General features: G+C 54.4%; 1 protein-coding gene across 1 annotated transcript in view; it reads left to right on the forward strand.

Annotated features, from left to right (window-relative positions):
• The window catches only part of EPAS1 (endothelial PAS domain protein 1), a 79,786-nt gene that overhangs the window by 50,241 nt on the left and 4,673 nt on the right, over positions 1–24,872 (forward strand). The window contains exons 3-11 of the mRNA XM_062209379.1: positions 2,733–2,884; positions 3,286–3,370; positions 6,319–6,437; positions 6,524–6,729; positions 16,691–16,797; positions 21,697–21,844; positions 22,218–22,432; positions 23,328–23,518; positions 23,727–23,837. Of these exons, the coding sequence (XP_062065363.1) occupies positions 2,733–2,884; positions 3,286–3,370; positions 6,319–6,437; positions 6,524–6,729; positions 16,691–16,797; positions 21,697–21,844; positions 22,218–22,432; positions 23,328–23,518; positions 23,727–23,837 (1,334 nt within the window). The remainder of the gene's footprint in view (positions 1–2,732; positions 2,885–3,285; positions 3,371–6,318; positions 6,438–6,523; positions 6,730–16,690; positions 16,798–21,696; positions 21,845–22,217; positions 22,433–23,327; positions 23,519–23,726; positions 23,838–24,872) is intronic.

Here is a 24,872-nt window from a genome sequence, read left to right on the forward strand (position 1 = left end):
GGTCCTGCAGCCTCTGACTTCCCTTCCATGGTGCTCGGTTTCCCTTCTAGACCTCTCTCCCTCCCTCTCAGAAGTGGGCTGACGGGCTGGTAGAGCGGATTCCGCTACCTCCTGGGAGCAGGTGTGCTAGGCACAGGGGGACACCAGTTTGGTTGTACTGGAACTGTTCAAAACAGGAAGTGTTCAGCAAAACTATTTCCTCTGGGCCCAGTTAGCCCAAATAGGATTGTTTTTGGACTACTCCAGATTTTGAAGTCAATGTTACCACTGAGATCAAAGAAATAGAAGAGAAAATTGCTCCTCGATAGACCAGAAACCACAGGGCTGCCTCTGCTCATCTAGAGAAGGCAGTCACCGATGGCCTGTGATTTTTAAATGGCGCCCACAACTCTTCCTGCCCACTCCCCAGTAAGTCCACAGTAGACTAATATCCCCAACGTCAGGGTCACTTGTGGGAGTCTGAGTTAAGGCAGGGCTTCTCAGCATGTGCTCCTGGGAGCAACAGCATCTACGTCAAATGCAAGCGTCTCAGAAGGCAGATTCCTTGGGCCACCTGGGTCCCACAGAATGGGACACTCTCGGGGGAGGGCCCTTCCACAGCCTGGCTTCCTGGGGAGTAGCCTGGGCAGTCTCAGCCGTGTCCACACTCAGCTTCAGGTTTGGTGTGATCTTTCCATAAGCGGTCCTGCATTTTTCCTTTGCTCTGGGCCCTGCAAATCGTGCCACCCTGCTGGGCCCAGAAGTCTTGGCTTTCGCCAGTCCTCCGGGTGATTCAGAAGGCTCTGGGCTGAGTCACTGTCTCTTCCACAGCCACTGTGGGACATTGACATTGGCAGCTGCATCACCCACACCTGAACTGGGATTTCTCCGTGAGTCCGGCTGACTAGTTAGCTGAGACAGACCCTCTCAGGGGTCAGCTGGGGGTGCGGTGTAAGGCAGTTCCCATAGGGTCCTCCCCTACATAGGGCTGACTGCCCCGGCCAGGGTGTGAAGAGCAAAGACTTTCCCTCAATTGGTTGTGCCATGTCGCATTAGCAAAACAGAGTGGCCATGGCGATACAGCTCTGTGCTTTGAGGGCCTGTGGAGAAAGAGCCGCAGCTGTGACCCCGGTCCGTGCTCTGATGCCTGGTCCCCAGCGGTGCCATCGAAACCCCTTGGTAGGAACATCTCCTAACGTGGATTTTTTTTTTTTTTTCCTGTTCATCGGGAGTAATGGCAGATAGCCTAGAGCTTCAAGTTAGAGCTTGAGGAAAAGGAAAATGAAATAAACCAGCACCCTTGCAAAAAGGCCCTTGAACCTCACTGCCCAGTGCCCATGCGCCCTGGCCGAGTGGCCCGTACAGCTGGCTACGTTTTGTTCTCCCTAGACTCCTTTAGTTAAAGTGTGTGTTGGCTTTTACAAGGGACACCTCACTTCCTGATCTCTTGTGCTGCAAATCAAGCAGGGTACACTGCTACTGAGGTTTAAACCCCAGAGGACCAAATATAAATATTTATAAGTAAAGGTGTGTTTGGAGTCAAGTAATGGAGGAGGAGGATACAAGAGGGGCTGAAATACATCCTGTTGTCTCAGGATGAAAACCCAGAGCCTGGGCCCCCAAGGCGTTTTGGCTGGACTGTGAGCAACGTCTGTGTTCTGCAGATGGCAGAGGTGTACCTGAGGGGCCCGGGCTCTCAGAGTGTGGGTGGTTTGCCCGCACCGCCCCTGTCCAGTCCGCCCCGGTGCAGTGGCCGCCTCTGTTTTGACCGTCCTGCGTGCCATCGCCAGATTGCCGGCCTTTCGTCTGCCTGCCGTGCCCTTGCTCCTTTGCCTGGGGGCTGAGCCCCTGCAGGCCACTGGGCTGGGAATTAGGATCTCCTCCCTCGGGCCCCACGTGCTGTCGAGAGCCAGCTCAGCCCTGTCAGGCCTGGAGAGCCCTCCTCCTTTCACTGTCCCCAGAGACATCGTCTCCATGAGCCATCTCACATCCCCGGCTTCAGCACGGCTGTTTCTGGTCACCCGGAGGTGACCCCACTCCCCTGACCCCAAAAGCACTTACCATCTGCCTCTCACCTTGGGCACCCAGCTGTGATGCCCTGGGGTTTTTATTTCACTCTGCGTCCCGGGGGGCTGCATGGTCCCTGCCTGGGCTGTGAACGTAGAGATGGCAGAAGGGAGAAACAATTGGCAGTCGTTGGTGCCGTCTACAGCACTTCATGTTATTATTTAATCCCCACAATCCCAAGAGATAGGAATGGCCATTTCCTTTAGCTAATGAGGAAACCGATGTGCAAAGAGGAAGTTCCTTAGCCGAGGTCCCAGCCTGATAGGAGCTGCTCTAGGAGAGTCTGTGTTTGACCTCAGCGCCTGTTAGAGGCTGAGCGTGGCTTCTGGATTCAGTGTCAGGGCTTGCCAGCTCTCCAGCCCTTCCATCCAGGGCCAAAGCCTGCCCTGTAGAATGTAAGAGTCGGACCTGTCTCGTAGGTCTGTGAAGGGAATGAAGCACGCTTAGTGAGTGGTGTTGCTAGGTGTACAGCCCCAGCTAAGATCTTCCTGCTGCTCCAGTGACACTGCCAAGCCCCCGTAAGGTGCCCTCAGTCAGGGCCTGGGGGTTGGCCACGTGGTGGGCACTGTATTTCCAGCAAAGTCCACGCAGTGCCCTTGACCCCTCCCTGCCAGGTGTCTGTCCATGCCAGTCACGTCTGTGTTAACACCACATTCACGCAGGCCGTCCACCCCCTCTCTCTCCAGTGTGCTCAGAAAATGAGTCTGAAGCCGAGGCTGACCAGCAGATGGATAACTTGTACCTGAAAGCCTTGGAGGGCTTCATCGCCGTGGTGACCCAGGATGGCGACATGATCTTCCTGTCGGAAAACATCAGCAAGTTCATGGGACTCACCCAGGTGACAGCCTCCTCCGGGTATTTCACGATGGGAAGGTGTTTCCGTGGTGGGAGGGGTGGCTAGGAATTCGTGGCAGACGCTGGTCACAATCCCCTCGACCTGCTCCCGCACACACCCACCGGGACCCTCGCTGACTCCAGGCCACAAGCCTCGGCACCACACTGCCCGCTCCGTGGCACTGGGTTTGGTGTTGCCCATGGCAGTTATACCTGGATGCCGCTGGACAGTGCTCCAGCTGGATCTATAAGCCACCGCCGTGAATCATGTCCCTGCCTCGTCTGTCGTCCCTCTGGGTGTCTCTGGGTCTGTGAGCGGACCTGATGCGTCCTTCCTGGCTCCAGAGCTGGAGTCTCTTCCTGCGGCATCAGCAATGACAAAGCCTAACTTTGTTTCCAAAACAGGTGGAGCTGACGGGGCACAGCATCTTTGACTTCACCCACCCCTGTGACCACGAGGAGATCCGAGAGAACCTGACTCTCAAAAGTGGTAAAGTCCTGCGTGTCTCCTTCCTTCTTGGCCCATCTGCAGGGGAACGCTGCCTTCCCTTTGCTTGCAAGTGTAGGCAAGACAGCTGATGGCCATTATGACACCCGGGAATCTGACATTGCTAAGACACTGGAACTGGACTGACCACCTTTTGCTGTAGGTGTGCAGTCTATGAGATGACACCGCAGGTGCCGAGAGGGTCCCATGCTCAGAAACAGCTCCTGCTGGCTGCGTGGGATGCCTGGGGTCTCGCTCCACGGCCTGCCTTTGGGCTAGGATGCCGTCTCCAGGAGGTTGCATCAGCTAGGAGCCAGGCATCTCTGCCCAGACCAGTAAACCCGCCTATGCCCAGGCAGCTGTCAGAGCTGTTGGTTCCTGTAGAACAAACCACTCAACACGTAAGGTCGAAACCAACAGTGTCCTTCCGTTCAGGTTTCTGTGTGTTCTGAGGACAGATCTTCGGCTCCTTGTGATGTCAGCTGGCCTGCAGTCCTCTGGGGGCTGGATCAGGCTGGATTGGCAGCCTGTGGCAAGTGGCTGGATCCCGGGATCTGCTCTGGGGCTGGGCGAGCCTTGTGGCTCCTTCACTGCGTGGAGGCTCAGAGCCTCTGCCCCTGCACACACCGTCCTCAGGGTGGCCAGACTTCCTGTGCAGCAGCTCGGGCTCCCCAGAGTGGACACTGCCAGGCCTTCTCAAGACTCAGTCCCGACACTGGCACAGCATCACTTCTACCCCATTTGTTGATTAAAGCAAATTACAGGGCAACCCTGACTTAGCACGGGAGGGTACCACGAAAGGCAGTGGCATGCTTAGGACCACCTGTAGAGAACAGCTACTGTGGGGGCCCTGGGCTGAGTCTGCTGCTCTGGGGATGAGGCCTAGGGCAGGCAGGTGAGATGGAGAAGGGATGTGAAGGGTCTGGCTCCTACCTGGAGGAGAGTCTCACAGCTGCCAGTGGACAAGAGGGTCCACCCTGAACAGAAAGCACTTTGCAGTCACAGTCACAGTGGGGCTCCACAGCTTGTCACCAGGCACATTCAACTCAAGACACAACTGGAGATGTTACCGAGAGACTGGCGTGAGGCCCGGTGGTTCCAAGAGTCCCCTTTGGACCTGAGGGTCTGTCACTGCCCACACCTGGACTTCCTCTGTCGTGTCTGTCATCTGTCCCTGCTGTGGCGTGTGTGCCTTCCCAGCCTAGAGAGCGCAGAAGGGCTTTTGCTAGTCTGCAAAAGCAGACATGTCAGTGGCCTTGCCACCTCCCTTGTCACACAGTGAACCTGCAGGCCATGTCTACACCTGCAAGGTGCAGTGTTACAGCAGCCTCACCTTCCACCACCACCAGCAACAGCCTCCCATCCAGGCCTTCTGCTCTCCCAGCTCGGGGGCCTGGGCCCACCTGGCTCCCAGGGCCCCAGGCCAAAGAGCATCCCCATGAGCTGTTTAATAACCTGAAAGTGTGTGCTGTTCAGAGTGTTTGTTTCTGTGGGCGAGGGGCTGTCCCAGACTTTCTGGATCACTTCCCCAACAGGTGCTTAAAACATGAGAAAACCAAAGCTCTGGGTTCTTCTGTGTCCAGAAACCTGTTAGCCCTGGGGGTCTCGGTCTCAGTGCAGCCGCTGACCACAGACACAGCTCGACTTTGAGGCCTGCACGAAGCACCTCACTTCTCTGGTGGAAATTGACGGTATTGGAGTAGGCGAGGGCTAGGACCCTCCAGCGCCCCAGCGCCGTGATTCACAGCCCAGTGAGCTCTGTGTATCTGAGAACTTTAGATCTGCCGGTCCCTCTATCAGGGCACTCAGGCGTGGTGAGTCAGCAGCTCGTCACCGAGGGTGCCGGCCTGAAGGTGGACTCGGGACCTGGAGGCAAAGGGTTGATGTGGTTTTCTGCGGGCAGATAAGGCAACAAAGCAGACCGTGGAAGGCTTTGAAGGCCAGGCGGAGGGCCTTGAGCTTTAGCCTGTAGACAGCAGGGAGCTAATGGGGGTATCTGAGCAGGGCTGGGGAGATCTGGGAGTTACACGTAGAAAGAACACGCTGATGTCAGAACCCGGAGAAGCTGGAGGTTAGCAAGTTAGGAGACCATAACAGTGCCCCAACCCAGCAGCCGCAGATGACTCCCCAACCCCTGGGCTGTTCCTGGTAATAGGACTCGGCCCCAAGATAGGAGGTACAGAGCACCATATGCAGGCACTACCTGTGAATATTAGAATGGAGAGAAACCTAAGTAAGGAGGGGAGAGATGATTTTACCATTTTCTTTCTTTACAAAGGGGTTTTCTCTCTTTATAAAAGAAAGTGTTAACCTTTCAGTCTGTTACTTGGTGGGCTCCCTTAAGGTGTGTAAGTTTGTTTCTAGGGGGCCACAGTGCTTTTGATGCACCGCTTTTTGGGAATATGTCAATCAGTCAAGGCCTTCTGGAAGTGTAGGTGGGGAAGCTGATGGCTTTCCCGGAGGGAGGAATGTGACTGAAGCAAGAGTCTGGATTGTTCTGTGATGCTAGGCGGGGGCCAGGGATGCTGGTATAGGCAGGACTAGGACATGAACGAGACTCGGCTGGCACTGCACTCACTGCGGTAACTTGCAGTAGTTCTTGCAGCAGAACCCGGCCTGCCCTGGGAGAGATTTGCCGAGATTGCCGCTAATAGGGAAGCGCTTCCTTGCTGCTGCCAAGTGGCCACTGACCATGACCTAGGTGCAGTGGGAAATCAAATGGCAGAGCAGCTCCCACCTCTCAGGAGTGCACGCGCCCTCCCGCTGAGAAGACAGGCTGGAGATGAGAAACCAGTGGTCCATAGGCCAAGGTGGCCCTCAGTGTTCCCGGCAGGCTGCAGGTGCTAAGAGAGCAGAAGTGTGGGGAATACAAGCAGAAAGCTGCCCAGAAAGCTGTAGTGTTGTGAATGTAAGTGTGGAACTAAGGCCGCCTGGCTCCCTTCCCCATCCAGGCTCTGGTTTTGGGAAGAAAAGCAAAGACATGTCCACAGAGCGGGACTTCTTCATGAGGATGAAGTGCACGGTCACCAACAGGGGACGGACTGTCAACCTCAAGTCAGCCACCTGGAAGGTAGGATGGCATCAGGCCAGGGAGGGGCACCGTCTCAGCCCCAGTGCCCTTGGCTGCACGTCTGACCCTCTGTTGCTGGTCCTCAGGTCTTGCACTGCACTGGCCAGGTGAAAGTCTACAACAACTGCCCTCCCCACAGCAGTCTCTGTGGCTACAAGGAGCCCCTGCTCTCCTGCCTCATCATCATGTGTGAACCGATCCAGCACCCATCCCACATGGACATTCCCCTGGACAGCAAGACTTTCCTGAGCCGCCATAGCATGGACATGAAGTTCACCTACTGCGACGACAGGTGGGGCCCGGGTGTGTGTGGTGCACAGGGACGGGGCGCCCTGCACGCGTGTGTGTGCTCGTGCCTGTGTTGAAGGGATGAACCTGGGGCACAGATGTCGTGGGGCCTGGGTCACTCTTTCATTAGAGCCCCCCAGGGGTCCCCAGCCCCATACTTGGTTGGAGTCTTCCATTGACACAGCTGCAGGGCCTGTGTGCAGTGCTGTTCTGGGGGTAGCTCTCCTGTCACCCTTGTCATGTGTGCAGATCTCTCCATGTATGTATCGGGCTCCTAAGGCCATTTGCAGAGCCCTCTGCTGCCCCAGGAGACAAAGGTCAGAGAGATTCCTGCTTCTGATTGCGGGGCAGCCGAGGGCACTGGGTTCTGGCCAGGAGGCTTCCTGGCTTCCCTCATTCTTGTCCATGGCCGGCTGAGCTTTTCTCCCAGCCTGTGCGGCTCCTGTGTGCATCCCCCATGCTGGCCCTTGTCCAGGCTCTTGGATGATGGGAGCTAATGCCAGACCCAACTGGAATTTCTTGAAGCCGCATAACAGTGGCAAGAGCGTGGTCTCTGGGGCCGGCGGCCTAGGTTCAAACCCAGCGTTAAATGTTCCGTGCGGGCTCTGGCCTGCATTCGTGCTTTGTTACAATCATTGGGAGAGGTCGTAGAGCTGTATGGATAAGGTCTGCTGAGGGCTAGCACAGGTGGGGAAGAGGCCTAGGCTGTCACAGGAAGGGGTATTCCAACTGCACCGCAGCTCCTACCTCCTATCCCCGCCCCTGCACTGTCCTGCCTCTGGGGTGGGGGGCAAGGGGGCACGGAGAGGAAGGGGAGGAGACTGATCAGGAGGTAGGCAGAGGAAGTACTGAGCGGCAACCTGTTCGGGGGGAGGGGAAAGCCAGGAGAACAGACCGGGCCTGGGTAGACTGGGCATGGGGTTAGATGCCACCCAGCCCTTCAGGGCTGAGAGCTCCAGGCTGAGCTCAGCTTTGCACAGCAGCTGGAGTCACAGCTCCTGGGCAATTCTCTCTCACCCCGGACTCCTGCCACTGCTCTGTCATCTTCTAGGACTCAGACTCTGAGAGAGCAGGGCCCCCTTCTTAACCGTGGAGATGGGATACTGGCTGCGCCGGCACTTTGAGAAATGCAAACCTTGTATCACCCATGATGCTTCTTGCTCTTGCTTCATCTTAGCCTCCCATCCTGGACCTCTACCCAAAACTCAGTCCCCCCACTAAACCCAGGGCCACGATCACTTCTGGAGGCATCTGGGGGCTGGACCTGGGAGAGGAAGGAGAGCCCACCAGCAAGGAACCACCTTGGCCGCCCACCCTGGCAGGGGACTCCTTGCAGCTCCCACAGGCTCATCTCCCTTTCCTCACCAGTGGACGTCCCCTGGGCACCTGGTTCTTTGTGGGGTGCTGAGTGTCTTGCTGGTGACCTCTCCTCCCTTCTCCCAGGCCCCAGCCACTAAAATGCCCTCAGCAGTGATCTTGAGTTTAGCAGGGATTCTTGGGGGAGGTCAAGGCAGGAGGTAAGAGAGAAGCAATGGCAAGAAGCCTCCTGGGAGTCTCCGTGTTTGGACCTTTCGACATGCTTTCCGGGAGAGGCTCTGACTCCAGCCTGACCTGCTGCTGGCCGGCGGCATGGGCTACCACGTGCGGCACCATTCCAGAACTTTGCCCAGAGTAGCCGCGAGTCATTCCCTCCTCCCAGTTCTGACCACAACAGGGCCAGGACTCAAGGCTGGTGGAGGTAGCGGGTGGTTCTCTGCTCTGAGGTCAGAGGGAGGAAAAGGCACATGTGAGGATGTGGGCCCTCTCGAGCTGATCACCATGGTGGTGGTGGTAATGAGAGAGAAAGCACTTCGGGGCAGACACCAGAGGAAGCCGGTTATGCATAAAGTTATCCGATGAATGTCCTAGGCAAAAAATACGCTTTTGTTCTATGTACCCTCTCAGTAGCCTTCTGAGGGAACCAGGGAAACCCCAGTGTGCAGCTGGCGTAGCACCAGCTAAGGGGTGAGGGGGTGCTCAGGCGACCGTAGCCACACAGCCTGGGTGCAGCCTCAGTGCGGTGGGTGCGGGAAGCTGGACAGAGCACCAGGAGCCAAGCACAGTCGAGTGCAACTCCACAGGCCCTGGAAAGCCCCGCCGTCCTGGAAAATAGCTGTCACCCTGGATAACAGACGGCGGGGGTGGGGTGCAGAAAACCCAGAGAATTCTGGGTTTCAGTGACTATGTCTCGATAAATGGAGGAGAAGCATCCCCCGGAAAGGGTGATGCCGGGTTTTCAGCCCTTCACTATCTTGCACTGGGTGAGTTTCAGGTGATTTTCTGAAAGCACTCAGATTTGGATAAAAGAAGAGGCGGGAAAATACAGAACTGGGGAACCTAAAAATGGCTGGAGAGGAAACATATACAGAAAGGGGAGAGACACCAGGCTCGGTTCTTGCCTGGGTTCAGGACTGGTAAGGAGGTGTAGGCAGGAGCTTAAAGGAACCTGTGACGCAGGGCTCTGTGACCCAGCGCTGGGACAAATGGCTTCTCTGCAGGGCACACTGGACTGGCAGCAGAGTCTTTGAAGAAAGCTCATTCCCCGGCCCCGGCCCTGACTCCAGGGCTGTGGGGGAGATGCAGGAGAGGCGTTCAAAGACAGAGAATGCTGTGCCACACACAAGTCGTGTTGAACCGATTAGCAGATTAGTTGACAAGGGCACGGACATGGCTTAGACAGTTTATGAAGTGACTATTTTAAGTTCTTAATCCCTCGGCGTTGTTTCTCAATTGCTATGATGAAGGTTGAGATGGTTTTGGTTTTGGTGGCTTGTATTGGTTTCCTTCTCTATATTGACATGGGGAGCGTGTGTGTGTGTATGTGTGTGTGTGTCTGTGTCTGCACACAAGCATTTACACACACACACATTCTCTTCATACCCTTCTGAGATAACTGCTTTAAAAATCAACAGCTACGTGTGATAGCACATGGGAGCTGGGGTTCTCCATGTTCATCAAGAATTCTCTGGGTTAATGACTCCTGCCATACATGATGGGCTGGGGTTTCCCACAAAGGGGGCAGTTTTCCCATAAAGGACATGGAAATGAATCTGGGGAAGGCAATTAGAATCCACAGAATCAGTTCTGAGGCTGCTGGATACATCCCTCAGGTACACTGAGGCCGCAGACATAGCCCGGCAAACAAAAAAGAGGTTAGGGTAGAAAAGAGAGGATGGGGAGGAAGAAAGCAGAGAGAGGCGGGGACTCGGCTCCTGAGTCACAGGTTCACAACATCTGCTGAACCCACAACAATGTATTCGGAAGCACAGGAAATCGAGTGAAGGAGTACAGGAGATTCAAAATGCATCTGTCCTCCCTTTACTAAAAGTCAGAGGACCACGTTAAATCCTGTATTCATGATGCTCACATCATGTGGTAAATATCTTCAAAAGTCGGTAATGAGGTCTGTATCTGTCTCATTTATATATACAGGGTGACTGTTCCTTATCCAGAATGCTTGGGACCAGAAGTGTTTCAGAGTTAGATTCTTAACCTTTGGAATGTTGGCATAGATGATACCAGTTAAGCATCCCTAATCGGAAAATAAATACTCCAAAATCTGAGACTTCTTCAGTGTCACATTGGCATGTTCCATATGTAGATGTATATGTATACGTATACGTATATGTATATGTATATGTATATATATGATCGATGGCTCTGAAAGGGAACACAGTTGAATGGACAGGTTAAGAAAAAGAGAGTCCTCTGTATCGCTGTTATTGATGTGCCATCTTCATTGATGACTCAAGCCAAAAGTGTTACTGGTGTCTTAGGATACAGAGAGTAACCAGGCAATCAACTGTAATCACTGAGCATGTAACCCGGTGCCAGAGACTATCATATCAAAGAAGAAAAGATGATTCCTGATCTCTAGGAGTTTAGAGTTTGTGACACAAGCAACTTAATTAAACTACAGTGAATAGTACAACACAGAACATTCCATTCACCCAAAAGGAAGACGGAAATTGGTCCCAAGTAGTTTAACTTCAAAGTTAAAGCTCTTAAGTTCATGTAGAGGTGCCATCTGCTGGCAACAGAGAAAACCTGGAGCAGGACTCCGTCAAGGCTGTAACTCTCGGGGAATCCCACTGCGAACTTTGTTAGTTTCACAAGTCTTCCTGTATCTTAGAAGTAATAAAAATTACGTGGCCAGGAGCAGGATCACTGGAGGTGGGAAAGGTATCACAATTACAGTGAGAGTTTCTAAAAACAAAACAGGTGCATATAATCTTTACAATTAAGGAATTCCGAGGCAATCCTGTTTCCTGACATCAGGAATCACAGTGTAACCAGTTAGGATGCCTGCATTTCAGATTCTATGGAAAAAACTCGTGATGAATTCCTTTTGTACAAAGAAGCTGGGAAAGCAAAGATAGCAAAAATGAGGGAAACATTGAGGATCATAAAGAGAACGCCAATAAAGAAAATCATGGAGAGCCCCCTGGATTGTGAAACACAGACACACACACAGCTGGAAGGCGTTTTGCAAATTGGTAGCAAGAGATTGGATAGTTTCACTGCATACTGAGATAAATTTAATAGATTCTCTTTAATTTTCTTTTTAGGAATGGATGCCATCTTAAATTCAAGGCAATCTTTCAGATTAATATATTAGATGTATTTAATTTCCTATATAGTCAGAATATTCTATTCTTGCAGACGTATATGTGTGCCTTTCTCTTCACATCTTAACTGAGTAGGGTGCTTTTCTTTAGATCCCCGAGTTAGAAAGAAATTTAGGTACCCTCCTTGTCCTTGGTTGCAGGGTTCTGAATTCAGACTTCTTGAGTTTGAGTCCATAAGACTTAGTGCTAACCTGTTGTCCTGCCTAATTTAGGATGCCGAAGAACTCCTGGAGGAAGGAGGTCTACAAATTCTCTTTGGAGTTCGTTCCAAGCTTCAATAGGCCTCACTATTCCAACATTATTCCTTCTACATGATCTGCTTCTCTCTTGCAAAAATTCAAGGCAAGTTGCCTCTTTCTGCTTGGAGGCATCAGGGTGATAAAAGGCAGCCATGGCTTATGGTAGCGCTTGGAGCAGGCTCTGCTCAACATCCAGCCAGGGACACTTTGCTAGGTATAAAATCAGCCCCTGGGTGCCCTGTGACATGTCACATGGACAGGATGTGAAATCGGCTTCCCATTGACTGCACAGCTGCATGTGGGGGTTTCATATAGCTGTAATTCTTAGCTATAATACTCAGAGTTGAGGAAGACACCAGGCTTAACTGGATAAAAATAGATGATGGAGAGTCAAAAAGTTTGTGGAAATGCGGGATTAAAAGATAATTTTGGTGCAAAAACTTTGGAAACCCATGCACAGTTTTATTTTTTAAACAGTATGCATTTTCCATCAACTTCTCATGTGCATGGATTTCAGGGGTTTTTTTTTTGCACCAAAATGCACTTACCACCTTTTAACTCCATTTCCATGAATGTTTTGAAGTGCCCTCATATTAAAATTAGCAGAAGACACTGAAGTCTGAGTTGGTGAAACGTCTGTATATGATGAGGGCATGCGGCACTATCGCTTACACGCTTTGTCACATGGAAGCAAAATGAGGTGACATGAGTGCTGTCTGGGAGAGGCTGTTCCCCGGAGGGTGGCAGGAAGAGCAGCCTCCCATGTAAGTTTTAGTAGCAAATACACTCTTTGGAAAACAAATAGATGTTTCCAAAGCCCTTAACACTTTTATCCTCTGAAATCATTTAAATACTCCCCAGCCATCTTGGTTACGTGATTAGTTCACTTAGCAAATCCTTTATTTGTGTGAGATACAGAAGTGGCCACTGCAGCCAGTCCTTGCTTGCCAAGTCAGGGAGCCTGGCTGCTCTGCCCCCGGGCTGAGGCTGCAACTGGATTTCCTGTGCCCCTGCAGGGGCCAGCACTGATTGGTGGCCACGGAGTAAGCGTCCTCCTCGCTCTCGGCCTTGGCCGCCCGCTGTGAACGGAGCTCCTGCACGTTTGTAAGGGCGAAGGGCAGTTGAGGAGCCAGGAACAACTCATTTTGCATTTTTCTAAGATTGATTTATTTAAAAGGAAGAGTTACAGAAAATGAGGGAGGGAACTCCAACCAAGTCTCCCATGTGGGTGCATGGGGCCAAGCACTTGAGCCATCTTCTGCTGCTTTCCCAGGTGCGTTAGCAGGGAGCTGGATGGGAAGTGGAGCAGCTGGAACCGCTGTCCTTATTGGATGCAGGCAGTGCAGACAGGCCTCTCACTTTGCATGTTGAAGGCCCATCTCACTCCGAGGTCCAGAGCTAAGGGCAGTGTGCACCTTTGCATGGGCTCACACCAACCCCTGGTGCTGTGCGTGTGAGCTTGCTTTCTTCCTCTGCTTCTGCGTGGCTGCCTCTCTCTGTGTCTCTGTTCTTCATTCTTGGTCTGCTGCCTCTTCCACGTTGCTATTACAGAGCAGCCTCTGTCTTGCTTTTTAAAGTCTGGTAAATTAGGTCCTTTTACATTTCTCTCTCCTTTTCCAACAGGACAGCCCGAGTTGACTTTTAAATGTATGGGTGACCCCCTCAAATTGATTTTTCCCCAGTTCTGGGATGGGGGGAGTTGGGGCCTTAATTAGAAAGAAAAAGCGAGTTGACCTGCCCCGGCTGGAGAGAGAGCAGCTGAGACCATCTTCATAGCCTGGCTCCGGGGGCTGGTCCCGGCTGGGCATAAACAAGTGCTGGTTCGTTGACCTCCCCACTGGCGTCTCCAGGCCTGCCCAGGGGGCGAATGACCAGGAGCCTTCAGATGGGACCTCCTGGCTTTGTGAAGTTTGACAGCGCGGACGTTCTGCAATTGTGTCCGGCATATGTGTGTTTCCCAGTTCTTCCAGTGGTCTGTTTAAAGGCATGAAGAACCAGACATTAAATATTTGTTTTAGTTGACAAGATAAATGCAGGCTGCGACTGGGATGAGATCTGGCAGTTCTGAAGTCGGCGGTTTGTTTGTTACTTCCAAGGCAAGCCCATTGTGTGCCTTTGAATGGGTGATACATTAATTAGATAAAAAGCATTTTATTATGAGGCTGATTGTAATATTTACATTGGACATTTTCATTTAGAGATTCTAATCGGCAAAGGAAATTTAATTCCTTCAGGGAGTAGAACCCTGTCTTTCCAGAATGCCTGTAGACCCAATTTTGAGGAGCTGTCCAAACGTCTAGACCTGCCCAGGAAGAGCAGCAGTTTACCTGGCAAGCCAGGGTACCCGTCACTGCCAGCCATCGCCAGCAGGGCCGGCGGGGATCAGGTCACACACTGATCAGAGCTGATCCCCAGGCTAAGGCAGTTCTCTTTTCTTTTTCTTAAACAGTACTTATTTATTTATTTATTTATTTGAAAGGCAGAGTAAGAGAGGGGGAGACCAAGAGGTCTTCTATCTGCTGGTTCACTCCCCAAATAGCCACCACGGCCCACACTGGGCCAGGCCGGAGCCGGGAGCTTCATCCTGGTCTCCCACCTGCCTAGCAGGGGCTCAAGCACTTGGGCCATCTCCCACCACTTTCCCAGGTGCCTTAGCAGGAGCGCTAGGGAGGGAGCAGCAGGGATTCAAACTAACACTCTGATGCGGAATGCGGGCATCGCAAGCAGCTAGACCCGGCAGGAAAGTTGGGGTATGGCCAGCACATCCATCTCCTTGTTGTCCCCTCTCTCCCTCACCTAGCGTGCACTGGGGGCCGGCCCCAGGGTCAGGATGCAGGGAACGTGTCCATTGTGAGTTCAGACCCCTCTGCACAGAGCCCAGTGAGGGGACAAATCCTGTGGCCCCGCGGCTGGCGGCAGAATCGCAGGGAAATCTCTCTTGGGCTGAATCAGCTGAGGCCTAAGCCTCTCAGCCCTGTTGAGCTGCCCCTTGTTTGACGAAGGCTTTGACCTGAGGCTCTCGCCCAGGCCGAGGACCCGCCTCCTTTGCCCACCTCCCAGCCACACTCCTCCCAGAGCGGAGGGCGGACGGGGCATATCTCAAGACGGCTCCCGCCGAGGCTTGTGTGCACCCTAGACATTGCTGTTTCCCAGAGAGAGAGCCTTGGTGCCAGGTTCCTCCACAGAGCAGGGATGGGCAAGGCTGATCTGCTGCTTGGGTATTTAAGCCCCCACTGGAGGCAGTGATCCCCGAGCACAGTGCCTCAGGAGCTAGGATTCCTCGGTGACATTACGCGTGCCTGCTAGGACTTCACGGGGAGATGTGGGTGAGGGCTCCGGGAGAAGTGCTTGGAGAAGAGGCTAGAAGAGAGTCCTAAGACCCTGCTGCCCAGAATGCGTGTGCCCGCTGTGGGCACAGAGGGCGTGGGGCTGGCTGCAGAGGGGTCAGTGGCCAGTGGTGTGGCGGAGGAAGGCTGTGCTCTGCAGGGGAGGTTTTTGGTAGGCAGAGTGCCCTCTGGATGCAGCGGGCACGAGGGAAAACCGACGCTTCAGTAGGGGGAGGCAGGATGGGAGAGTGTCGGGGGCCGGGTAGCCTGACACACATATGCAAGGAGCCCCCTTAACGGGGCAAGAAGATGGGCAGCCCCACTCTGCTTCCTGATTCTGCTTTCCTCTCCTCGCTGTTGCTCCCCAGACGCCACGTCCTCGGGGGCGATGAGCACCTGATGCCCCTGCTCACGGTGACGGGCCCGTGACACAAGGCAGTGAACCACGATACTCGGCCGTGACGGGGGATGGCAGCCATATCGGATGGTTCTTGAGCAGGGAGCCGTTTGTTTCAATGATGCCAGCACACGGCAGAGGTCCCCGGGGGGGTTAAGCGGCTCCTAGTGCCCCCCACGTTTGTGGTGGAATGAAGGAAGGGACGCTGGGGACAGCCAGGCTCTGTCATTTGACAGCTGCAGATCAGAGTGTCGCGTTTCCATGACAGTGAACTTACAGTGCTGCTTCTCTCACCTCCTGCCCTTGTTTCTTTCCTCGAAGTGGGGTGGCCGGGAGGCAGGCAGGTAGGAGCAGCCATGGGAGACACACCTGGTGTTCTTGAGGTACTGGCAGCCCTTGGGTGGGAGTAGCATCCAGGGAAGTGAAGATTTAAGGCCAGGGCTGGCGCCGTGGCTCAATAGGCTAATCCTCCGCCTGCGGCGCCGGCACACTGGGTTCTAGTCCCGGTCGGGGCACCGATCCTGTCCCGGTTGCCCCTCTTCCAGTCCAGCTCTCTGCTGTGGCCCAGGAAGGCAGTGGAGGATGGCCCAAGTGCTTGGGCCCTGTACCGCATGGGAGACCAGGAGAAGCACCTGGCTCCTGGCTTCGGATCAGCACGGTGCGCTGGCTGCAGTGGCCATTGGAGGGTGAACCAATGGAAAAAGGAAGACCTTTCTCTCTGTCTCTCTCTCTCTCACTGTCCACTCTGCCTGTCAAAAAAAAAAAAAAAAAAAGAAAGAAAAAAGAAAGATTTAAGGCCAGGCCAGGCCACCCCTGCCCAGCTCCTGCTCCTACAGTTCTGATGCTGCGTCCCCACCTGGGCCCTCATCCCCCACCCTCTGCTAGCGTGAGCTTGGTCTCGTCAGGAAGAGGCCCGGTCATCATTCCTGCTGTGTCCCTGGACACTCGTGCAGACATTAGGCACCTGTCTGCCCTCCCTCGATCCCCAACCCCATATCTGCAGAACTTAGGCGTCGGACATGGGTGATCGCTGGCTCGTGTTGAGCTGGCGTTTGTGTGTAGCGGGCGCAATGCAGAGGAGGAACCCCCAGAACTCTGCTTTTCCTCCCTCCAGTCCTGACTTGAAGGGCGGGAACAGAGGGGGTCCAGTGGACCCACAGTTGCAGATGAGCACAATGTTTTTCTACTTGGAACCATGGCACGGCCAGGAAGTCTGGACTGTGTTCCTCTGAATGTGTGCATTGGGTGGGTCCTCTAGGTTTACCCCCTCCACCCCCTGCCCATGGGCTCTGCCAAGGTCTTTCTTCCCTTCACGCTGCTCTGGTTTTGTTTTCAGAATCACAGAGCTGATTGGCTATCACCCCGAGGAGCTGCTGGGACGCTCGGCCTACGAGTTCTACCATGCCCTGGACTCTGAGAGCATGACCAAAAGCCACCAGAACCGTGAGTTGCAGGCGTGCCCTGTGCAGCTTCCTGTGGCATCTGGCCTTTGTGGGGTGTCATTGGCGACGTGGAAGGCTGGGTCATCCCAATCCCAGGCCCCCGAGATCGGGTAGAGAACCAAGGCGGCCGCCAGCCTGTGGGACACCTTCATGCAAATAGCAAAGGAACCTCTCCTCCAGGGAGACACGACCCCGCCAAGGCACGCGGCGCGGAGAGTGGAGGGGGAGCTGAATCCCAGGCCCTGTGCTCCGCCTCCACTGTGCACCCTGTGCGCCCGGCAGTCTGGGCAGCAGCTGTGCACTGCCCTGTGGGGAGAGACACAGCACCGCACAGAGCAGCCAGGCCTGTGCTGCTGGTGCAGGTCCACCTGCCTGTGAGGAGGTGGCTAGGGCAGTTCAGGAACAGGCACTTGTGTTAGGCCGGAGAGGGTGGGGTGAACCAAAGGGAAGGTAGCACAGGTGCCCAGCAGCCGTGGGTCTCAAAGAGAACTGTTCCCTGGGCCTCGTACCCAGTGCTGGCGTCGGGGGCAGGGGGGGTTGACTTGGCTCTGTAGCTGGAAAGAAACCTGCGTTATGAATGGCCTCCACAGCAGAGCTGTCCGGGAGACAGACCACCCCCTAAGCTGGCTGCCAGCAGTGTTAGCTCTCTTGAGGAGAGAGTCCTTCTCTGATTGGTTCCTCTGCTTCTGCTGGGTTTTACCAGGTCGTACAATAGGGCCTGTTAATTATATATCTAAGCTGTTCCACTCTGGCAAGACCTAACCTAGACTGAGTCGCATTCAGAGGCTCATGAATGGCGGGAGGGAGGATCAGGGGCATCCATATGCCCATGAACGTGACCCAGCCCTAGCCTGCCCCAGTTCAGAGGTGGCAGGATCTGGCTCCTGCCCTCCCTGGAGGTTCCTTGTGCCTTTGGTGCTCCTGCTGCAAGGACAGGTGGACAGAGCCGTGCAGGCCCTGGGACTCAGGTCTGGGAAAATGTGGTGCTTTTTATGCTGTTTAAGCCTGGGCCACACTTCAAGGTAATTCCTAGCACAACTAGAAACCCCAGGCCTCGCCCCTGCCCCAGTGGAGCTGGGGAAAGCTGCCCGGAGCTCAGTCCTGCACCAGCAAGGGAAAGCTGTGCAGGTTGGAAGTTGGGTGAGCGTCAGTCATCACAGACGGCCCTCTTGCTTGTACCTCTTGGGGTTTCTGCAAACAAAGCTGCAGCCCCACCCTTCTGCCGTCAGGGCCCAGGAGGCGCAGACATGTGGCTGGCCCAGGTGTACTTGTGGGGGACGCTCTGTCTTGGGCTGTGGAAAGCCACCATTTCCAAATGGATGAATAATTCGTACATTGTTGTGAGGGGGAGGGGCCAGTTTCTCTTTGTTGTGCGAGGACATGATGTGCTCTTAGGTTTTTTATGGCCTTTAATCTCATTTTCCTATCTACTGAGTAGCAGAGCCCTCACCGAGGCTGGCATTAACGAGCAGATGATTAGGGAGCTGGTATTAATTATATTCCCCTGACAGAGCAGGCCCTCGCCTGCAATTGCTAGAAATGCAGTTAAAACCTTGGCTTGCCGTGCTGTTTCATCAAAAAGCAGCAGGGTCCCAAGTTTGGTTTGCATCAAGAACCATCTAAATAAGTTAACAGCAGGCACTTGAAATTGTGCAAGGATCATCTTACTGCAGCAGGGGCCCTCGATGGCATGGTCGAAGGGGGATCAGCGTGGCCCCATCGAGGGGGGTGTGATGGCTGGACAGAAGCCTCTGTGAACTTAGTCTTCCCGGTGCAGGTGACAGAGCGCACGTGCCAGGTACTGGTGGCCAGAAGCCCCGCTGTCTCGGCCAGACTCTGCCACTGGTGTCCCGTGTGACGCCAAGCCAGTCACAGCCCCTCTGGCCCTAGTCTCTTGGTCTCAAAAGAAGCTGCTGTGCGTCCTCACTGCGGCACAGGGCTTTGTTAGAAGGAGTAGACCAGGATGATACAGCCACTTTGGAAAATAAGTTGGCAGCTGCTTCTATGGGAAGCATAGTCAAACACGTATTGGATAAATGAAGCATTGGTCTCCTGGCTACACCCAATAAGTGGAAATGCATGTTCGCATGAATTGTAGACAGATGTTGGTGGCAGTGTTATTCACCATCATCAGACTGAACACACACGCACAGCAGCAGGGGATGTCAGACTAAGTGTGGAACATCCTTGTAATGAAATACTACTCAGCAAGGAAAATGAAGGAATGAGGAATACCTACAACAGTGTGACGAGTCTCAGACAAACCTTGACACAGAGTGTCAAGAAGCCAGACGCAAAAGAGCACATACCCTCATCTGACTCCACGTACATGAACACCTGGAGAGGGTCATTTCAATAGAGTCCCAAAGCAGACCAGGGGTTGCCTGGAATCGGGGGTGGCACTGGGAGCTGACTGCCAGGAGGCATAGAGAATTTGAGGGAGTGACAGAAAAGTACTATACCTTCAGGGTGGTGCCAGTTACCTAAGCGTGTACATGTGTTCAAACTCGTTGAACTGTGTGCTTAAAACAGATACGTTTTTATTGAGAACAATTGGCTTTGAGAAATAAATAAATAGGGCTTAGCCCAGGAGTCTGTAATTTAGACTCTACCCCTAGGTGAGAGTCTCCACTGAGGGGTCTTCCAGCCAACCACTGGGTGGTCTCTGCAGATAGAATGTGGGAGTCGTCATGGAGCGCCTTGGTCTCGCGTATTAACTGAAGTCGTGAGAACGCTTTATGTGCCAGGCGCTGTTCTAATTGCCTTGCAGAAATGAATTCATCTTAGGAGACAGTTTGGGACCCTGCAAAGCACCGTACAAATCTAAGTGACGGTAATTCCTACACCTCGCAGGTGATTTTAAGTTTTTACTTTTGAAATTTTATGTTTGAGACATAAAAATTGTTCCTATTTATGGGCACCATATGTATACACTGTGTAATGTTCAAATCAGGGTAAAAGTATCTACTCCCTCAATCACTTATCATTTTTTTTTTTTTTTAGAAAAATACACAGTGTACTGGCATTATCTGTAGTTACCCCACCGTGCAGTAGAACACCAGAATTTCTTACTCCTAACTGTAATGGAGAACCCATTACTCAGCCCCTCCCCCTGCCCTCCCAGCTTCTTCTCACCCCCTTTCTGCTCTCGACTCCTGCGAGAGCAGCACATCTGGACTCTGCTTAGGAGTGACATCACAGAGTCCCTTCTTCCTGGCTTATTCCACTAAACACCCTCCACTCCATGTTGTTGCGAAAGACAAGATTCCAGCCTTTTCGTGCTTGAAGAGTACTCTATTGTGTATGTGTACCACTTTTCTTTCTCCATCCCTCAGCTGATAGACACTTAGGTTGCCTATAGTTCTTGGCTGCTAATTACGTTTTCTGAAGGAGAGTCAAATGTGCCAAGTTAGTCTTCAGTGTAAAAAAGTACAGGCAGCATTAGCACGAGCCGAGCTGGACTCCCCAGCCGTACAGGGCCAGAGGCTGGGGAGGAAGCCCATGAACCTGACAATGGAGGAGACTCTTGGTGTTGGCAGAGAACTTGGGAATTCTCCCGCGTGGCCCTCAGGACGTAACCTACACACATGTAACACACGGGGCCTGGGCACTGTGCAGAGGAGCTTCAGCAAATTCAGAGGAAGTGGACTCAAAGATGTTTATCTTGGTGCAAAAGATGTCTGAGGGCCACGCATAGTGTTTACAATACAATAGGCATACCCATGAATGTGTGAAGACCCCTTCTACATGTCAGTAGCTTTGGGAAGGAGATGGCTTGTCCTCTACAATCCTTGTCAGCGGTAGTCAGCCAGCGTTTGTATACGTGATGGGCCAGGCAGGTGCACTTAGCCCTCAGCGCCGACAGCAGTGGTCTCTGGGTGGCTAATAGTGACCGTGGTTACCACTGGCATTATCAGGAACCCATCTTGCAGAACAGGAAACCAAACCCACGTGGGGCCGTTCCTTTCCCACTCTCCCACCCCGTCTCTCATGCTTCTTCCCAAGTTCCCGAAGTCTGGGGGCTTCTGAGCTCGAGCTCTAAAGAATGAGTTCCCAAGGAATCACGGCAAATGGGCAGTTCAGAGAACACCAGAGGTTCCACTGTTAATCCACTATACAGGATGTATTGATGCCTTTTTAATGGGAGCAGTTGGAGCATTCTAGACAGGTGAAGAGAGCAGGCTGGGACATAGGCCCCCTTCCCCAGTGTTCTCAGACAGGAAAAACAACATTAAATGAATGTTGAGATCAATCTGGAAGAGGGACAAAGCCACTGGCAGGCAGCCCCGCTGGGCAGTCGGGAGGAGGAGGAGGGTGATGGGCTTACCTTGGAGCTGTGCACGCTCCTGGGGCTCTGTCCTTTCTCCACCCCAGCGGTGGGGCAGGGTGACCTGCCTCTGCCCTTGTCGGACGTCATAAACCTTCTATGGCCCCGAAGGTGGCAGGCCTGACAGCTGGCCTGGAATAACTAAGGACATCATTTAAAACACAAAACCAAAACCAGAACCCCTGCATTTGTCCAGAAGCAGGGTGTGGGTGGTAGGGCTGTTGCAGAGGGCAGCCCTGGGGTCGGGCTTTCTCCCAGCTGCTTTGACCCCCCACCACCTGGAGTGGCCCTCAGCGAGGGGCTTCCGCCCATTGAGCCCCATGCAGGAGGAAGGGAGGGAAGGACCTGCTCACGTCTGTGCCCAGAGCAGAGCCAGTCTGGGAGCCCGGACAGCCTCGGCCAAGACATTCAGTCTCTCCCAGCCTCTCTCGCCTTTGTTTAGAGCAGAGAGCAGCCCGCCAGCTCACGTTCCCAGGTCCCTGCTGTCCTGCGGCCAGTCCTCCCTGTCCCCTGCACACGGCTGCTCCACCCCATGGCGTACCCGGAGACCTCATGCTCCGTGTCTTTCCCCAGTGTGTACCAAGGGCCAGGTGGTGAGTGGCCAGTACCGAATGCTCGCCAAGCACGGGGGCTACGTGTGGCTGGAGACACAGGGGACCGTCATCTACAACCCGCGCAACCTGCAGCCCCAGTGCATCATGTGCGTCAACTACGTCCTGAGGTGAGCAGGGGGGCCGGGGGCCCAGCTCATCACCCTGAGGGAGGCAGCCCCGCTGGGGGCTCCTGGCAGCACGAGTCCTCGTGACCAAGGGGGCTGCCTGGGACCTTCTACCCCTCTCCCCTTGTCTGTCATTCATGCCGGGCCTCTGACCCTGACGAGGGGCAGATGGCCCACAGCTGGCACTTAGTAACAAATATTTTCAGAATGGGGAAAAAGGGAAGAGACTCGCTCCCGCTTTCGGGAAAATAGATGTGCCACCCCCGCCTCTTGGCGCCTGGGGAGAAGGCCTCGCTAGGGTGAAATAAAGATCAGCTAAGGAAAAGGATTTTGCTAGAAACGCTGGGCGGTCTGACCGGCTCTCTTGTCCCATCAGCGAGATCGAGAAGAACGACGTGGTGTTCTCCATGGACCAGACTGAGTCCCTGTTCAAGCCCCACCTGATGGCTATGAACAGCATCTTTGACAGCAGCGGCGAGGTGGCTGTGTCTGAGAAGAGCGACTTCCTGTTCACCAAGCTGAAGGAGGAGCCGGAGGAGCTGGCCCAGCTGGCCCCCACGGCTGGCGATGCCATCATCTCTCTGGATTTTGGTGGGTGCTTCTCAGCTGAGCCAGGCCCACGCAGGGGTCTCTGCACGTGCGGGGGAAGTTCTCACCCCAGCCGGCCTCCCCTTAGCCAGACTTAACTGGGCCCCTCCCGGAATCATGGCCATCACTCACTAGTAGGCAGGCTCTGCTGGGCACCAGAGTCCCCCGGGGGGCCCCTGCCTGTAAGTCCTCCCCAAGTTTGCATTCGTCAAATGCTAAACAAGGCCAGATGATGGGTCGCTGCCCTCCTAAAAGCGCTGAGGGTCCAAGCCGAGCGGGAGGGAAAGGCGAGGGACCTGCTTCAAGACACTGTCCCAGAAGGAGGGCGGACCCCCACCCGGGCCTTGAAGGGAAGATTGCCTGTTAGCCGGAGGGGTCATTCCAGAAACACGGGTGGAGAGCAGGTCCAGGCCCAGGAGCAGGTGCTCAGATGCACGACTTCATTAAAGCAGGCACCTGTTCTGCTGGAGTGCTGTGACCCCCTGCTGGTCCCAGCCCCCCCCCCCCCCCCCGCAAGGAGCGACCCTGAACTGTGCTGGGCGGCTCCAATCTGCAGCCCACTGCGGCCATCCCCAGCCCTTGCAGCCATGGCATCCAAGAACCGTGAAGGGCAGCAGGCCCTTGGACAGGACGCCTTGAAATCCTCGTTCTGTGGCAGAGCCAAGGCAAACGGCCCACATCCCCCCTTGTAACTTCCTTGGGTTGTTCTTCGGGGCAGAGTGGCTCCGACTGTGGTCTCTGAAAATGCAAAAGGCACAGCCCCTCATCCCAGCTGAGCCCCAGGGTGCCAAGGGCCCAACCCCAGGCCGACTTCTCCGACCCCTTTGTGCAACTCTTGAGTTTCCTCCCCGGCGGGAGTGGTGTGGGTTGTTCACCAGCCAGGCCCTTGTCTCTGCAGGGAGTCAGAGCTTCGAGGACTCCTCGGCCTACAGCAAGGCCATCCTGCCCCCAGGCCAGCCATGGGCTGCAGAGATGAGGACCCACGGTGCCCTGAGCGAGGCTGGGAGCCTGCCCGCCTTCACCGTGCCGCAGGTGGCCGCCCCGGGGAGCACCACCCCCAGCGCCAGCAGCAGCAGCAGCTGCTCCACAGTGAGTCCCCAGCCCCTCTGTCCCTCGAGTTTGGGTGGGCTCCTACTTCCGGCTGCCGCAGATGCCTAGGGCAGAGTCCGGTCAGCCGCTCGGAGCGGCTCGCTCCTTGGAGAGTCTTGACCTAATGTGCTCAGCTCCTAAGTCACGGGCCCTTGGGTGGAGGGGCCTCTGGGGAGCCGAGTGCCATGTCCTTGACTTGCTCCCTCAGCCCAGCAGCCCTGGAGACTATTACACCGCCCTGGAGGATGACCTGAAGATTGAGATGATCGAGAAGCTCTTTGCCATGGACACAGAGGCAAAGGACCAGTGCAGCGCCCAGGTGGGTGGCCCTGGAGCCCGAGGGGCAGCATGGCAGGGAGGATGCTTCACCGGGGACACAGGACAGTGCAGCCAGTGGTCCCCTCTGCTCCTCCCACATTGAATCCAGCACTTCCACTGTTGATTCTCAACCTGTCTCCCACTTACTTGACTAGCTTTCTTGGAGCACATGAAAACCATAATCCAACACTGAAACCATCCTCGCAGGGAGTCCCACACTGAAAAAGCGTATCCAGAGGTCCAAAGTGTTTCTAACCAGAGAAGGCCGTCCCTCCCTTCACCAGCACCATCACATCGTGGTTTAAGGAACCATTTCTCTGAAATGCATTTGAAGATGACAACTGATTGGGACACTTGCATACCACTTTTTAGGAACATGTCTATCACACAGCCCAATATTCTTGCAAAAACCATGGAAGCGGATGAGGGGGCAGGGTGCGTGTTTCATAAAACCCCAGGGAAGCTCCTCAGCATGGGTCTTTAGCCTACCTGGCACAAAGTCCAGGTATTGCAGCCCTTCTGCCTCCCCCCCTCTCCTATCTGGCTTATTACTCGGAACTAAATCCTAGCCATCTGCTCTAGCTGGGTCACCCACTTTTAATCATCGCCCACATGTGCCTGTGAGCAGTCCCAGTGGCGCACATATGGCACTGGGAAGCTTAGAGGCCATGTCTGAAGTTCCACTACCACTGGGGCTTGGCCATCTACACAAACTGTAAATGAACCCTGGGCATGTGGCAGGGCCCATGCAGGCAATGGGGACACGCTGTCCTGGGCTTGCCAGCAGCCATGGGGTGTACCACAGGCCCAAGCATTGCAGGAGGACAGGGGGGACTGTGAAGAAGGGCTTGAGCAGGTGGAAGGGAGAGAGTAGGCATTGTGGAGTGGTCGGGGGAGGCCACAGCAGCACGGAGACTCGAGGTGCACAGCTGGAAGGCCTCGTGCCCTGGCGTCCCAAGCCTTTGCTGCTGGGTCCACGGCAGCCCTGGAAGTGCTTGCAACAAATGGCTCAGGCAAAGTGCCCAGCTCAGCCTCT

The sequence above is a fragment of the Lepus europaeus genome, chromosome 13 (assembly GCF_033115175.1).
Source record: "Lepus europaeus isolate LE1 chromosome 13, mLepTim1.pri, whole genome shotgun sequence".
Taxonomy (NCBI): domain Eukaryota; kingdom Metazoa; phylum Chordata; class Mammalia; order Lagomorpha; family Leporidae; genus Lepus; species Lepus europaeus.